The following is a 17915-nucleotide window of genomic DNA, read 5'->3' on the forward strand; positions in this document are numbered from 1 at the left end:
GATATCTTTAACAGAGCTTAAGAACTACAATATGAAATTTTACCCATGGATATTAACAAAATTTTTGCCTCCTAGACAAACATAATACATTTCTTTAATTGGAACTGTTTTAGCTCAATAGACTCAAGTGAATTTCAAAAGTGTGTATCTCATCGTTTGGCTCTTTTTTCATATATTCATTATTCATGATAGTTCTGTCTTGGTCTTGAACAAATAAACACTAGAATATTTAAAAATACTGAACTGTCTGTCCTGGGAAGAAATATATCCCAAATGACTAAAACCAAAAAGGTCACAAGATGTTTCCCTTCATTTTGTCATCTGATCCTAGATATGCTGCTTTCAAAACACAAGCTACAGTAAGTAGCTATTTAGAGACAAGACAGCCCAAATCTATCATTTAAAAGAGGAAATAAGTGGTAAGAGCACTGCATTCTTCAACTGGAACTTTTGAACTGAAAACTTTTAGTTTAAAATAATTCCCCATGACAAGGTATTTATAGGAGAAGAATCCCCAATCAGTGGTAGCAGATCATGTAAGCTGGCTTCCTTCTCTCCTGGCTCACCATCTCTCCAACCAGCCTCTTCTCCAAGTATGATGGTTGGAAAGGGAGATAGTTGCTTTCCTAGTTGGCTGAATAGAAGTAGGGAGGCCATGTGATTCAGTTCCAGCCAATACAGTATAAATAGAAGTCTCTGCTTACAGCTTCTAGAAAAGTTTTTTTAAAGACTGGGGTAGCAGTTTCCTTTGCACTTTGCCCTTTTTTCTTTCTCCTTCTCCCACTTGTCACTCACATGATGCCTGAAATGAAGGTATCTTTCAACGTTGAAAGTGAGGGCCACATGAAGACCTTGCTAAGTCATCATCCCCACTCTGGAAGCTTACCCCCAGATACCTTCTCCATAGAAGCAAATATATCCTTCCCTTGTTAACTTCTTGGGTTTTCAGTCACTTGCAGACAAACAAACATATTTATAACAGATAGAAGTAACACATCAGGGAAAATAGATTGCTCTCTGCATTAGTAGTTTCTTTTCCCAAAGACTATAAAGGACCTAAGAAAAAAACGTTTTTATCAAATTGCACTAGGGATGCCTAACAAACCTCCTTTATGTGATGGGCAAAGTGAATTTTGCTTCCCTGAGCTTATTACCAGAATCAGCTTACTGACAGAAATAGTTAAGTAAAGTTAACATTTAAATTTTTTTCACTTTAATGGAGAGTGAATTTATCATTTAAAAACAATATCAGGGATCCCTGGGTGGCGCAGCGGTTTGGCGCCTGCCTTTGGCCCAGGGCGCGATCCTGGAGACCCGGGATCGAATCCCACGTCGGGCTCCCGGTGCATGGAGCCTGCTTCTCCCTCTGCCTATGTCTCTGCCTCTCTCTCTTTCTCTCTATCATAAAAAAAAAAAAAAAACAAAAAACACAATATCAGGACACCTGGGTGGCTCGGTTGAACGTCTGCCTTCAGCTCAGGTCATGATCTCAGGGTCCTGGGATTGAGCCCCACATTGGGCTCCCTGCTCAGGAGGGACCTGCTTCTCCCTCTCCCTCTGCCTCTCGCCCCCATGCACATGTGCACTCTCCTCCTTTCTCTCTCTTGCTCTCAAACAAAAAAAAAATCTTTTTTCAAAAGGACAATATCAATGAAATTCTGACATATGGATATATAATAGAGTCAGTCTTTTAAGTCCTTTTTTTCCCAAAGAAGTTAAAAACATTCCTCACTACTACTAAGATAAACTATCACAACATAACAATTATATAATATTTTTCATTCTGGGGTTAGGGTACGGTAGATGAAGTAAATCAATATGGGCAATTCTCAGAACCAAACACAGATAAGTGGGCTCAACCACTCCCTTCTCTAAACCCCTACCCATGAGATGATGTGAATTTTTAAGGAATCTCTTCACCCAATGAGGGCTCAAACCTACAACCCCAAGATCAAGAGTTTCATGCCCAACAGACTGAGCCAGGCAAGCACCCCACCCTAGTGCCAGTTTTAAATGAAAATATGTTACTTAGAAGAGGTAATATTAGTTTATCACCATTCTCATACACATTAAAAATTAGCAAAGTTAGCAAATTAGAGTAGTGGAGCAGTGTGGAACTATTCATTTGACTCTCAAGTGGTTAATTCTTCAATTGCATTAAATAAAAATTAGTGTAATCCATGAACTCACATTCACATCCCAACAAATATTTAATCAGTCACTTACTAGTTTTATAAATGCAAGCAAGGTAACTTCTCTAGGCCATTGTAATAGAGCTACCAGGTAGGTGTTGCCATGAACATGTATGAAGGACCTAGAAGCATAGAAGATCAAATATCTGATCCAGTATCCTTCTGGACCTATCTCAATTCTTATTGTTATAATACTTAGAACAACTATTTTAGGGACAGTATTTTTATCCCCAAATCTGAACCATTAGCCATTAAAAAAAAATTATTTTAGAGAGAGAGAACATGCGCATATATGAGCACATGGGTGAGGGGCAGAGGGAGAGAAACTTCAAGCAGACTCCCCTCTGAGCACAGAGACTGGGGAGGGGCTCAATCTCCCGATCCTGAGATCATGACCTAAACAGAAACCAAGAGTCGGATGCTTAACCGACTGAGCCACTCAGGCGTCATTAGCCATTTTATTGCTATACTGCCTCGTCCTACCCATAAGGGTCTCTAGAGAGCTATGACGTGAGCTTTTCTGAGGGAGATCACCTTTGTTATTCCTATGCCCAGAATATCTGTCTGAAATTTTCTCCTACTCTGTGAGTTGGGCTAGACAACATAGAAGCCACAAGTCTGAATCCCCCTTGACCCCAGAGCAGGGCCAGCGTGTGTTTTTTCATAAGCGCAGGCTCTGAGAGTAGTCATGGACCAAGAAGAAAGCAAACCCTATTCAAGTTCTGCAGGGGGAAAGGGGAGATGACTCAGCATAGGAGAAAGAGTATGCTGATGCCTTTGTTCCTCCAGAATGGCAGTCCCATTGTGTTCCTCAGGTCTTTGATGTGTCCTTTAATGCCAGCGAGAGCATGATGCTAGACCCAGGAGTGGAGGACCTGTGGTCACCTCATGCTTCCAAGGCCAGCTCTAGCCACAATTCCCTTAGAACCACGTTAGTCCATGTTCATTCTTCCCTCCTATAAAGTCTCGTAGCACTTACCATTCTTGTCTGTAGCTCTCACTTGGCGCTTTTATTTTTATGTGATAGCTTTTAGGTAGATGATAAATTCTTTGAAAACAGAATGGACACATTAGAAACAGATCATAAAGACAACAAACACTTGCTAAATATTTATGCTTGATAATCAAGAGGACCCTTTTGCTTAGCAAAAGTATTCAATGAAAGAGAACTCCTGTCTGCATTAGAAGGAATTTGGAAAGTCCTATAAATCAAGAATTATCAAAGAACGATGTCTAGAGGCTTCACCAGATCTGAAAATGGGTCTAGAAGCATGAGAAAAACGATACCACCAGAAGAGGAAGCGGATTTCGAGGCCAGGGGTAAGGTCAGCACTGCAGCCACTGCAGAGACAACCACAAGGAGAAGTTCCAGCCAGGAGGAGTAACATGTCAACTTATGCCCAAGACTGGGGAACATCTAGTGGATAGATCCACATTTGAACCATTCCTTAGGGCCTCTTATGTGGCATTGGGGAATACCCACTGTAGGACTTTGGACCACTATGATTTGTCTATTGCAAAACATATGTACATAGATGTTGTTTGTTTATCTTTAAATAAAACTTGGTTTTACTACACTATAATTATTGAACTTGCAAGTGGAGTTCATGTCAGTTTACTATACTATCAAATAGACCATTTTCTTGGATTTTGGCTCATGCCAAAGAATATGATTTTGGAGTAAAAAACTCCATCACTAAAATGTTCAGAGCCCAGTTTCCTTTCTTCTGAAATGACAATATTTCTCATCTTAACAAGTCTTTGCTTCTAGTACTTTATCAGGCATATAGTAGACACTTCATGAATATTAGTTTCCTTCCTCTCTTTATGCCATAAACATATCTGGCAAGATGATTATAACTCGAGACATTAATGCATATTTAAGCTCTAATAAATGTTTCCTGTAAGAAAGCAAAGGAAATAGCTTGAACTCTCAGAATCATTGAAGAAAGCCCAAGAAAGCATTGTTACTTTGGTCTTGTTCTTCCCCAAAGTAGATGACATATTATGAAAAGCAAACTGTCTTTTAATTATTTTTGTTTTATGAACCATTTTTCATAAAATCAATTAGGGGAATTAATTTACTTCTTTCTAAGAAGGAAATAACCCTTCAAGCACCATGTATCCTTTACCACCTTTCTCATGCATGAAAATCTTTTTATACTTACTTTACACATCATTTTAATTTTAAATGCTTTTTAAAGGTTTTAAATGGCACTTTCACTGTTTGATATTTATAAACTTGAAAATTAGTAGATTTTGCCTATATTGTACATATTTCTAACTATCCATGTAGATATTCTTCTATGGGCTCTTAGTATTTCAAAAGGTTATGTAACTAGATATTTTTAAAACAAGGAAACAGGAACCAATAATTTGTGTTGGTCCTGGAAAGAGCAAACACAAACATCACTTTTCAATGTATCACATTGTAAATATGTTTTTGGAGTGGTTCACAGGCACTAATGAGGTTGGGGAATATTGATTATATATACATTACTGTATTAAAAAAGAAAATATCTATTCAGGTACAAGTTCCTATCTGTTGATCAATAATAATAATTAGTAAATAAGTAAACAATGCAGTTTGGGATACCTGGGTGGCTCAGTGGTTGAGTGTCTGCCTTCGGCTCAGGGCATGATCCTGGGTTCCTGGGGTTGAGTTCTGCATGGGTTCCCCTGGGAAGGCTGCTTCTCCCTCTGCCTATATCTCTGCCTTTCTCAGTGTCTCTCATGAATAAATAAATAAAATCTTTTTAAAAGAGAAAACAATGTACTTCAATCAACAAATATTTATTAAGCATATATTATGCTTAATAGAATTAAGCTCAGAATTATGCTAGGTCCTACAAATCTGACTGTGAATGAAACCCCTTATCTCTTACTAGTTACAAATGATAGAATGATGCAGGTTTTTATTTTTTACTGAATGAAAACATAAAAATTAAAGTTTCATATATTTTAAAATATTAATTTTATCATAATAAATCAATAAATGGGGAACCTAGGTGACTTAGTGAGTTAGGCATCCACCTTGGGGTCTGGTCATGATCCCAGGGTTCTGAGATCCAGCCCTGCATTGCATCCGGCTCCCTGCTCAGCTCTCAGATAAATAAATTAAAAAATTTTTTTAAATAAAATCTTTAAAAAGAAAAAAAAAAACACCACAAACCCAAATGTTGAGCCAAAATGGAAACTCAGCTATAACAGCTACTGGATTTATGGAAACTATTCTCTTCTTTTAAAATTCAAACTAGCTATAGAAAGCCCTTTCACTCCCAGAGGGCATATTAGTAATAGAAATTGAGATCAGAGGGTTGAAGGAGCAGAGACAAAGTTCATACAAAGTGAAGCCATATGTACCAATTGGATTATTGTTCACAATTCTTTTCTTCCCTCAATTCCTGAGCCATGGAAACCTATAGCACATTAGAGTGGATGGGTGTTTCCCCTACTTTACTGATACAGTGCCATATAACTTGTTCTAGTCAATAGAATGGCAGTAAACATGACACGCACAAAAACTTAAATGTCCTTGTGTCATTTGGCTCAGTGTCTCACATTCCTGTGATTGCCATGAAAACTGACTATGCCCATTAACTGTGTCCCTTCAGTCTCGGGCCCAAAGTGAGATACACAGGCAGTCCTCCACCTAAGAGCCAAGGTATACTGCAGTCTTTATATAGGCTTCCTGTTATAAGCCAGAGTGGCTGTGAGATCTTTGCTGGATTTTTGTAGAAAATAAGTGAACTAATTCACCATTCCTAGGTAAAAATGGCAGTACATGCACAGATTCTAGTAATCCAATTAAAAACTAGTGTGAGTGCTTTATATCCAATTGGAGATAAAAAGACTGACAAATTGTGCGATTAGTTTAAAATCCTTAATAAAGTAATAGACCACACTAGTGAATGGAAACATGGGACATAGATGGGAGTCAGAGGAAGGTGCAGAAACAGAGCCCAAAATGAATTAAGCAGGTCTAGACATCATAGGCTTGTCCAGTTACTGAGAGTTGGTATGTCCCAATAGCAAACTGCCACAGTCAACCAGAGTTGAATTTGTCTCCTGTTAAAAACACAAAGCTTCTCTTCTCAATTCATAGTTGAAACACATTTTCATAGATCAAAGACTTTGCCTTAAGTAATTTAATAAAATGAGACTTTAATTTCAGATCAATATAATTTGAAGAGCAAGCACAATGATATTCTTTGTTTTAGCAACTAAGGAAAGTTAAGAAAGCCTTATTATGTACATCATACATTTGTTCCAAACATTCGTTTGCTATGAATGTTGTCATAGCAAACTCTGTGAATGAAGGTTTTGCAATAGTTTAAAAAGAGAAAAGCAATGAAGAGATGATTCGTTACACAGCACACACCTTACCTTATGTGTGGGACACAAAGGTATGCAGAACTCAAAACAATCCACAACATATTCGTCAATGCCATGGTCTTTGGTGTTTGAGGAGGAGAAGTTTAGCTTCTGAAAACAAAAAATAACATTGTTGATTTGAACTTTTCTGGCTTGGTAGTTATGTTGGCACCTAATTTTTGTTTTTGTTTTAGAGTTACAATAAATGTTGGAGGTAAGAAGTTTGCCTCAGTTCATATCTTGTTATTGTAACAGAGAATCCAAACTCAAACTCACTTAAACAGAAAAGAAAATTTATTTATTCATGTAGTGGAAAAGCCTTGGGGTTGTTTAGTGTCATGAGTGGTTTGATCCAGGAGCTCCAAAAATGTAATAAAAATTCAATTTATCTTAGTTTCTTGGCTCAGCATTCTGCTGTGTCAGCTTCATTCTTAAGATTCATGCAGCAGCCTCTGGCATCTCCAGGCTCACATCTTCTCTATTGCTACGAGTTCCTGTGGAAAGAAAGAAAGTAGACCCCATGCACTGCAGTATTCACTCGGATGGAAGCAATCACTGCAGCCAAGGCCACATGCTCCTGTCATACAACCTGAGGCATACAGACAATTTTCAGTGAAAGGTGAGGGTGGGGGAAGTTTCCCAAAATGAAATTAGGATCCCATTTATAAAAGAAGGGGTGACTTTGGGTGGATAAAGAAGATCATGCATCTTCTATAACAGAAGTCAGCAAACTACAGCCCATGAACTACAGATGTCCTAATGCCTGTGTTTATACAGCCACTAGCAAAGAATGGTTTTCCCATTTTTAAATAGTTGGGGGGAGATTTAAAAAGAATAATAGCTCCTGATATTCAAATTTCAGTGTCCCCCTCCACAAAATTTTATTTTTATTTTTATTTTTATTAATCTTTATTTATTTATGATAGTCACAGAGAGAGAGACACACACAAACACACACACAGGCAGAGGGAGAAGCAGGCTCCATGCACCGGGAGCCCGACATGGGATTCGATCCTGGGTCTCCAGGATCGCGCCCTGGGCCAAAGGCAGGTGCCAAACCGCTGCGCCACCCAGGGATCCCTCCACAAAATTTTATTAGAACACAGCCACATTCACTCATTTATGTACTGTCTATGGCTGCTTTCATGTTACAATAGTTACAGCTGAGATGATATGTCCGACAAAACCTAAAAAACTTGCTATTTGATCCTTTAAGAAAACCTCTGCCAACCTCTGCTCTATAGGTTTATATCTTTTAACATACTGTTTTTAATGCATCATAAGGTAGCATTATTGTTAAAATGATTTAAGCCAAGACTGAGGGTCTTCGGCCATCTATATCCTTTTAAAGGAGATCACACACATTTGAGACCTTCAGTTTCAGCTACAGGACACTAGATATCACAGATGTAACAATAAGCAAGATTTCAATTAAATAAAATAGAACTGGACACTACCTAGACAAGAAGACTTCTAATAAGGACAAGCAAATTTTGAAATGCTCCTATGACTTTGCCCCTCCCATGGGACACAGGCAGTGTTATGTGGGAGAGTTGGGAGGACACTAGGATACTTTTGTCCATAAGGGAAGAGAGTATGTATGCCTGGCAGCCAAGCTTTACATTGTTTTAGACACATCAGTTACATGTCTCCCAGGTCCAGTATCTTCAAAGCAAACCACCTTGTCCACAACCCTGCCAATGGCCTGGCTCCAAGCACTTCACCCAGGGGTTCCAAATCCATAGCCCAACCAATGGCCAATAAACATTAAAGTTCCTCAGAGATGAGCAGGAGTATTAGTTTCCAATAGTTGCCATAACAAATTGCTGCCAACTGAATAATTCATTTTTTTAAAGATTTTATTTATTTATTCATGAGAGACAGAGAGAGAGAGAGAGAGAGAGAGGCAGAGACACAGGCAGAGGGAGGCTCCATGCAGGCTCCATGCTGGCAGCCTGACGCGGGACTCGATCCTGGGTCTCCAGGATCAGGCCCTGGACTGAAAGCAGTGCTAAACCACTGAGCCACCAGGGCTGCCCCCAACTGAATAATTTAAAATAACAGAAATGTACTCTGTGTTCTGGGAGCCATGAGTCTGAAATCAAGATGCTGGTAGACTTGTTTCCCTCTTGAGGCTCTGAGGGAGAAGCCATTCCAAGCTTCTCTCCCAGCTTCAGGGGGCTGACAATCCCTGGCATTCTTGGCTTGTGGCTGCACTTTATTCTCTGCCTCCATCTTCCCAGGGCCTTTTCCCTTCTGCATCTCTAGGTCTTCTCCTTTTTTGTGTTTTTTTTTTTTTTTTATGACAGTCACAGAGAGAGAGAAAGAGGCAGAGACACACACAGAGGGAGAAACAGGCTCCATGCACCGGGAGCCCGACGTGGGATTCGATCCCGGGTCTCCAGGATCGCGCCCTGGGCCAAAGGCAGGCGCGAAACCACTGCGCCACCCAGGGATCCCCTTTTTTGTGTTTTATAATGACACACTCATCATTGGATTTAGGGGTCATCATCCTCTATGATGATGTCATCTCATTAGCCCTACTTTAACCATCTCTGCAAAAACCCTTATTCCAAATAAGGTCACATTCTGAGGTTCTGGGTGAACATGATTGGGGGGGGAGTGGGCAGCTACTATTTTACCCACAAGAGCTGGGTCAAACAAAACCATCCTCTCAGGAATTTGAGATGGAAGAGTATAGATGAGGTAACTAATATTGGAAGCTGATGTTTCAAAGATGTCCTAGATGGACCCTGGAGCAAGCTAAACTTATAAGCAAGCTGAAGGCATTAAAACCCAGAAATTATAGATCGAGAAGCTTTGAGGAAGAGAAAAGATATAGGATAGACTGTAAGGAAGCCAAGTGGCAGCAGAGAGAGGAGCAAAAAGACACTAAGAGAAACAGAGATCAAGAATATCAAAGTCAAATAAGTGGGAAATATCAGAAAGGGAGACAGAACTGAAAGACTCCTAACTCTGGGAAACGAACTAGGGGTGGTGGAAGGAGAGGTGGGCGGGGGGGGTGACTGGGTGACAGGCACTGAGGGAGGCACTTGACAGGATGAGCACTGGGTGTTATTCTATATGTTGACAAATTGAACACCAATAAAAAATAAATTTATTAAAAAAAAATATCAAAGTCATGTTAATATCAGAGCATTCAAGTGATCACACATAACTGTCCCTTTACTGCCCTGGACATGTTCTAGATTTTGAAGACATCTATTGCTCATGAGTTTCTTTGAGTTTCAGTCTCTCTTTTTTCCGAATACATTTTTATAATTATCACTATTATTAGGCCTTGTTTTTAATGTCTCTTTTACTTATAACCTAAATAGCTGTAGTATCTGACTGTATTTAAGGTAACTGCTGAGCAAAACTTAGGTGGTACATGTCCATAATGAGCTCTCAGTTATCCTGATTCATCTTTTTACTATATTTACAAGAACTCTTTTTTTTTTTTTTTTTTTTAAAGTAGGCTCCACACCAATGGGGCTTGAATTCATGAACCCGAGATAAAGAGTTGCATGGTCTACCAACCTAGCCAGCCAGGAGCCTCAACAAAAACTTTTTAGTTAAAAAACTTCTTCAAGTTATTATAAAAGATATCTATCTGAACCAGATCTGCTCAACCAATAATTATTCAAAACATGATTGTCAACAGTCAATATGGCCCGTGTATTAGTGAGCTTATACTAATAAGCCCCATATCACAGTGACTTAACAAAATAAAGGATTATTTCTCATTCATGTTGCTTATCAGTCATGAATTGATCACAATTCTTCTGTAACATGTATCTTCTTCAGTATCAGAGACATGCTATTCTCAGAGAAGAGAGAACAGAGAGAAAAGGGTGGGAAAAACACACAGTGATAATCAACATTTCTATTTAAACATAATGTTAGTCATATCTACTCACATGCCATTGGCCAAAACAAGCCACATGACCAAGACCAACATCAAAAGAGCAAGGATGTGTGCTTTCACAGGAGGTACTGCAAGTAATAATAGGCAGGGATATACAGTCCTCTTGCAAGAAAGAAATGATTAGGACAATAACAAAATCTACTAGCTTACCATGTAAACTGAACCAAATAGGGTAATGTATTAACATATCAATATGCTCTTTTCTGGATAACATACAGCACTTTATGAAAGCATATTGAAAACGAGATTAATATGTATTTTTATATTTAATCATTTATATTCTTACAAATAAACTTTAACTATCACCATTATCTAGCATGCATAGAACCCATGAGAGTCAATACAAAGTTATAAATAATTCAGTTGCTTTTCTAAAGGAACTTAAGACCAATGAGAGTACTTGTTTCATAGCATACATATTAGTTTTGAAGTATTCTATAATATATATTATAAATTATAAATATATAAATAGGTACAGCATAGGGAATATAGACAATGGTATTATAATTGTATGGTAACAGATGGTAGCTACACTTGTGATAAGCACAGTATAATGTATAGACTTGTTGAATCACTATGTTGTACACCTGAAACTAATGTAACATTGTGGATCAACTATACTTCAATTAAAAATTATCTGTTAGAAACCTTTTGTGTACATCTCCCTTTCTTACACCTGATTGTGATACAAATGATTCCACACAGGCTGTGACCCTTTTTCTCTCTCAGCATCTCGCTTCAAGAGTGGGTCTCACATTCTTGCTTCCCACCCAGAGCTTCTCTGGCATTATGGTGTAGGGCAACCCCGGAGCTCACCAGTACCGACACATGGCATGCATAAGTGCATATCAGCAGTGGGGGGAATGCTTCTCATTTTGTTCCTTTCACAGAGGTCTTCAGAAACCCTCAATAGGAATAAGCACTAATCTCTTAATAATGCAGTCTTGTGTTACATTTCCCTCCTTCTCTAGTTCACTTTCCTTGGTTTCTCATTTCTACTTCCTGGAATCACATCCCAAATAAACTACCACCATGCAACCCTGACCAGATCCTGCTTTTGGGGAAACCCAGAATAAGCAAGTTGATATCAGAAGTGACCATGGAAAGAAAACCCTCAAGACAGGATTCTAAACCTAGATAGCCCACTGGTCGCGCAGCAAAAAGATTCCCATTGTTGGTAGTATGTAAGATGGTTATAATCTCTGATAACAATGGTTTCACGAATTGCAATCATCTGTGTTGGACTGGAAGATGATGAAAGTAGAAGGCAAAGCATGGGTTATGTGGTAATTTGGCAGTAGTATAGAAAGCAATAGTAATTATAAGAATTATACAATGGTTTGGCATTTGTTAGCTGTTTTTCAAGTCTTGATAAAAGAAAACAACATAGTCATATCATCTAACTACCAACTCAAAGCCTACTGTAAAAATAAAAAGTTGGGTGCCTGGGTGGCTCTCTGCTTTCAGCTCAGGGCATGATCTCAGGGTCCTCGGATCAAGCCCCAGGTCAGGCTCCCAACTCAGCAGGGATCCTGCTTCTCCTTCTCCCTCTGTCCCTCTCCTTGCTCTTGCTCTCTCTCCGTATCTCTCTCCCAAATAAATAAAATCTTAAAAAAAAAGTCCTCCATGGCAGCATTTTGATAACTGGTGCTGGATCCACTAGATATCCATATAGAAAAAATGAATTTTGACCTCTATTTCATACCATACCCTAAAATTAATTCTAGATGGATCATGGATCTAAATGTAAATAGTAAAACAATAAAGCTTCTTTCACAGGAGAACATATTCATCACCTTGAAGTTAAAAAGAACATAAAGAGCACTACCAGTAAGAAAAGATTGATAAATGGACTTCATTAAAATTAAGAATCTCTGGTTCTTAAATGACACCATTATGAGAGTTAAAAGGCAAGGAGCCTGGGACGCCTGGGTGGCTCAGCGTTTGAGTGTCTGCCTTTGGCTCAGGGCATGATCCCAGGACCGAGGATTGAGTGCCACATCAGGCTCCTTGCAGGAAGCCTGCTTCTTCCTCTGCCTATGTCTCTGCCTGTCTGTGTGTCTCTCATGAATAAATAAATAACATCTTTAAAAAAAAAAAAAAAAAGGCAAGGAGCCTGGCTGGCTCAGTCAGTAGAGCATGCAACTCTTGATCTGAATTTCATGAGTTCGAGCCCCATGTTGGGTATAGAGATTACTTAAAAAAAAGAAAGAGAGTTAAAAGGCAAGCCAAGGACTCAGAGCATGTATTCAACAAAGTACTTAGATCCAGAATATATAAAGAATTCTTACGTATCAATAAGAAAAAAGGAAATCTGTATGGTTGGATTTTTAAAACTGCTTCCAAAACTCTTTCACACAAAGGATTAAAAAAAAAGGAAAAATGCATATGAAAAGATGATTAATGTCATTATTCTTTTTAAAAGATTTTTATTTATTTATTTGAGAGGGGAAGAGAGACAGTACAGAGGGAGGGGGAGAACTAGACTCCCCACTGAGTAGAGAGCCTGACTCAGGGCTCATGACCCAAGCTGCAGGCAAATGCTTAACCGACTGAGCCACCCAGGTGCCCCAAATGTCATTACTCATATAGGAAATTAAAACTACAATTTGATACTATCACAGTATCACAAGAAAGACTTAAATGAAAAGGTTAATGAGAAGTAAGCAACTGGTGAGGATATGGAGCAACTGGAATCTTATATGTTGCTGGTGGGGGTATTTAAATTGGTACAACTACTTTGGAAAACTAATTGATAGTATTAAAGTTTTATGTACCTATGGCCAATAACTAGGCTACTCTACTACTCCTGGAAAATTCTACTCCCAAAAGAAATGAGTGTTAATGTATACCAAAAGTCATATGTAAGAATGTGTATTGCAGCTTTATCATAACAACAAACTGGAATTCACCCAAATGTCCATCAACAGAAGAGTGGATAAATGAATTGTGGTATGCTGTGGAATTCTGAACAGCAATGAACACAAACTACTGCTTCAGACAACACATGAATGCAGCTCACAGATACAATGATGAACAAGAGTACAAACCACAAATTATATTATGTGAACTTAACATGAAAAATACATTTATGATTAATAAGGTCAAACAGGGATATCTTTGAGGGGAAAATGTTGACTGGGAGGGGGTCAAGAAGAAGCAAGCCTTCTGGAGTACTGGAAACAGTCTATATTTTGAGTGGGTAATAGTCATAAGGGTGCACACAAAAGTAAACATATATTAAGTACTATGCTTAATATGTATATACTTTGCTGAATGGTCAATTATACCTTGATTAAAAGTTTAAAAAAAAGAAAAATAAAAAATAAAACATCCTTCATTTTCTGTGGCTGTGGGCAATATATGCTGAAAAAAAATCAGGCCTGAGATTTCATCGTAAGGGTGGCAAAGTTGCTAAGGGGAGTGAATGCATGGCCTCAGTCTTCTGTGCCTAAGTCAAGGCCCTAGTAGGAAAAGTTGGATCCTGACATCTGGGATGGTGACATTTGGGTGGATTAACTAAAATATCTTGAACTCCCAGATTCTCATCAATCTTTTGCCAGTCCTTTCCCCCTCACTAGAGAGAAAAATTTCACAATGGCTGGAAGCTTTGCAAAAACCTCACCTGAATCAGGCATCTTGCAAGACAATGCTTTTTTTTTTTCTAGGCTAAGATTTGCCACCACATCCTCAATTGCCTCAGGAATAACAAGTGTCTACTGGGAAAATACATTTCCTACTCTGACAGGAAATAGCTTATACAATCAAAACAATTACAGGACCAGAATAATAAGTACTGGCAAGAACTGGAAGAACACGTGTGGGAGTGTATTTCGAGAATGTTCAATCAGGGTGGTGGTAAGGGGAAAAAAGATAAATCTGCATAGTGGGGAACTTGTTGACATTGAAGCACTCTCCTGTGACTTGGGGTTATGCCTCCTGGAAAGGAAATCTCGAGTCATCTTTTTTGTTGCTAAGATAGGCTCCTGAAGGTTGGCCAGGCAGATTTCTTACTGTAAATGAGGCTGTGATGCCAAAACTTCTTTGTCAGAATAGTGAGGAAGGGGTCTTAAGGCTCAGGGAGATAAAAAATGTTAAAATAGATTTATTACACTTATTATGTATGATCAGAGAACCCACTATCTCACTATATTCCCCAGGAAGCCCTAGAGAACACTGACTTCAGTAAGGGAATGAGAAATGCACCAAGAAGTTCGCATTGGGTCATTTGAGAAACTCAATGACGCAGTTCTTCTATATGTTGAGGAAATGCAGCCTTGAAACCAGCCTTCAAAAGAGATGATAGAATTCTAGAATGGCAGAGGCCAGGGAATGGCACCTACCAACAGCTGATACGAACATAACTACTACAATAGATGGCAAGGCTGTAATGGCAAAATGCCGTCATAGACCACTGGGTAAAGACTTATGGGTGTCTGGAGATCCCCTGGATGTCTCAGTGGTTTGGTGCCTGCCTTTCACTCAGGCCGTGATCCTGGAGTCCGGGGATCAAGTCCCGCATTGGGCTCCCTGCACGGAGCCTGCTTCTCCCCTCTGCCTGTGTCTCTGCCTCTCTCTCTGTATCTCTCATGAATAAATAAATAAAATCTTCAAAAAAAAAAAAAAGACTTACAGGTGTCAAGTGATAAAGGCAGAAGTCCATGTTACTGTGAACCCAAAAATTCTGCAGAATAGAATCTTAAAGATACAAAATAACATATTTTGTGGTTATTTTCCCAGTTCCTCAGTGTGAAATTTGAATGGACATACTTATCACTTGGTAGAATTTTCACACTCCCTGACCAACTGTGTGAAAGTCATCACGGCAAGCAGGGCTATGAAGAAATCCTTGAAAATAACCCCTTCCATCCATCCCCATTATAGTCAAACTGCCAAGATAGTAAATTGAACATATCCCAAGAAGAATTTCAGGAATTCACACAACTTGCAAATATTTAAAGGATGCCGAGGTGTTGGTTTCCATCACATCCCTGTTTATCTATATGACCTTTGCAAAAACCAGACAGATAATGCTGGTTAATGGAGATATATTAAACTTAACCACTTGGTAGCTCTAACTACAGCTGATGGGCGGGACATAATATCCTTAAAATAAAAGATCAATATAAGCTCTGGTATATGGTGTATATACAGCTCTTGATCTTACAAACATGTTCTTTTCAATATCCAATAGTAAAGAGGGTCAAAAAAGTTTGCCTTTACATGACAAGGACAGCAGTACATTTTACGGTCTTCACTATGGGCTATATATTGTCTTCTGCTTTCTTCATCATATTGTCTGCAAAACCCTGGATCATTGTGACAATTCTCCAGAAAATCAGGCTGGTCCACTATGACATCGTAAGTAGACTTGGAAATAGAAAATGACAAGTACTCTGGATGCCCTAGTAAGACCCCTGCATGCCAGAGGGTGGGATATAAACATAACAAAGATTCAAAGGCCTGCTACTTCTGTGAAACTTTTAGAGTTTCAATAGTCCAAGATGTCACAGACAGGCCACCTAAGGAATAGGACAAATCATTGTCACTTGCACCGCTACCAATAGGAGGCCTCTTTAGATTTTAGAGGCAGCATTTGCTGAATTTAGGAATACTGCTCCAACCTATTTATGAAGCAATTCAGAGGGCTGCCAGCTTCAAGTGGGTCCTAGAGGAAGAGAAAGTATATTAGCAATTTTAGGTCACTAAAATCATATGCTGATGAAGAACCAGTGATTTTAGAAGTATCCTTGATATGTAAGGATTTAGAGATATTAAGAATCACTGGCAAACCTTAATAGAAGAGTTGCAACTCAGACCCTAGGATTATGTTGCAAAGTGATACTTTGGTGGCAGAGAACCTGTCATTTGAAAAGTGGATCCTGGTGTGCTAGTAGGCCCCAGCATAAACTAAGCTGCTGACATGAGGCATCAAGTTACTATGTAAGGAGTACGAGCCAACATGAATTCAAGATCATAAGGCCCATCAAACAGTAAGTTCAGATAGGTGTAAGCAGTAATCTGTCATAAAAGGTAAATGGCACACACAGGATAGGGTCTAGCATATGCGTAGGGTTCAGGTAAGTGACATAAACAGGTGGCCCAAGATCCCCTATCTCCTACTTTTAGTGCACTGATGCCTCACTTTGTACCTCTGACCAACTGATGGGGGAAGATAAAACTCAGGCTTGGTTGTCAGACAGGTCCTGTCACAATGCTGAGTGAGAGCCAAAAATGCACTGCAGATAGATACAACTCCATACAAACAAGTGAAGGTAAAGTCCTCCCAGAGACAGACCTATATGTGCCAATGAAATCTAGCATTTTCTTTGACTATGTATGTAGATAACAAACCACATGAAGACTGACAGTATCTGAGTCATTGCAATAAATAAAAATAATAAATATCTTCATGTGATATTATTTATGGCTATCACTACTTTGAAATTGTCAGTTATTAGTTGTTACACATTTAATTCAGCCATAAGGAAGCACACATTTACTGTATATTAATACAAATAATTTCTTTTATAATCCCACGTATTTTATCTTATGCATTTAAAAATACTATTTTGAGGAGTCCACTGGCTTCACCACACTGCTACAGAAGTAACAGCACAAAAGTAATTGAGAACCAGGTCCAGAAAAAAGTCACCTAGCAGTGTCTATGGGCATACATAGGGATAGTCATGCTAGAACTGTCTATCACACAGGGAGCTATGTATCCATCATTGGAATGGGTGAGTTAAATGCTGGAGTTTTATACTATGGAATACTACAGATATACATACTAAAACATGAATTCGTCTTAAAATCATAGCACTGAGTGAAACAGAAAAGGGACACAGCAAAATCTATGTGGTCTACACAGCACAGTGTAATTCAGAAAAATTTAAATTAAGAAAAAATTAAAAATAGTTGCACACATAAAACACTATATATATTTCCATACCTATATATTGAAAGAACATATATGCATTCAAGAACCTATATTACAGAGTTGTCATACTCTAGAATTGGAGCCCAGGGCCATGGGTAGGTATAGGTCAACAGGGCTAGAGGAGCAAAAAATTGAAAAAATTAGCTACCACATGAGAGGGGCTTTAACTGAAGCAGTAAGAAAGGTGAGCCATGAACTGAGACGTATGCATAGTTCACCCTGCTGATTCAAGTTCAAACAAATAAACCAAAAGACCCTACCATGAACAAAATGAAAAGCTAGGGAAAATAATTATGTAAAAAATAAGGCAAAGAGTTAATTTCCTTAGTAGACAAGTAGCTTTTATCGATCAGTAGGGAAAATAAGCAGATTTTTTAAATAGACAAAATATTGTCAATTAATAAAAGAAGACACACATACAACAAAGAAATGTTTAAGCTCACAAATAATACAAGCTAAAATGTCCAGTGTTGTCAAGGAA

At 38.7% G+C, this 17915-nt stretch overlaps 1 protein-coding gene across 29 annotated transcripts in view; it reads right to left on the minus strand.

Annotated features, from left to right (window-relative positions):
- Positions 1 to 17915, minus strand: part of LOC144312166 (uncharacterized) — a 165836-nt gene that overhangs the window by 110850 nt on the left and 37071 nt on the right. For 11 of the 29 annotated variants that reach the window (XR_013377664.1, XR_013377672.1, XR_013377665.1 and 8 more), the window contains 5 exons: positions 6843 to 7060; positions 6579 to 6677; positions 4789 to 4944; positions 3172 to 3240; positions 2227 to 2314 (listed from right to left, as the gene is read on the minus strand). Coding sequence is in view for 10 of the 29 variants with exons in the window: in XM_077894556.1 (XP_077750682.1) it covers positions 2258 to 2314; positions 6579 to 6677 (156 nt within the window). In the remaining 19 variants the exon portion in view is untranslated. The remainder of the gene's footprint in view (positions 1 to 2226; positions 2315 to 3171; positions 3241 to 4788; positions 4945 to 6578; positions 6678 to 6842; positions 7061 to 17915) is intronic. The other 18 variants (XM_077894556.1, XM_077894572.1, XM_077894563.1 and 15 more) reach the window with 8 other exon arrangements.

Source organism: Canis aureus, chromosome 1, assembly GCF_053574225.1.
Source record: "Canis aureus isolate CA01 chromosome 1, VMU_Caureus_v.1.0, whole genome shotgun sequence".
Lineage (NCBI taxonomy): Eukaryota > Metazoa > Chordata > Mammalia > Carnivora > Canidae > Canis > Canis aureus.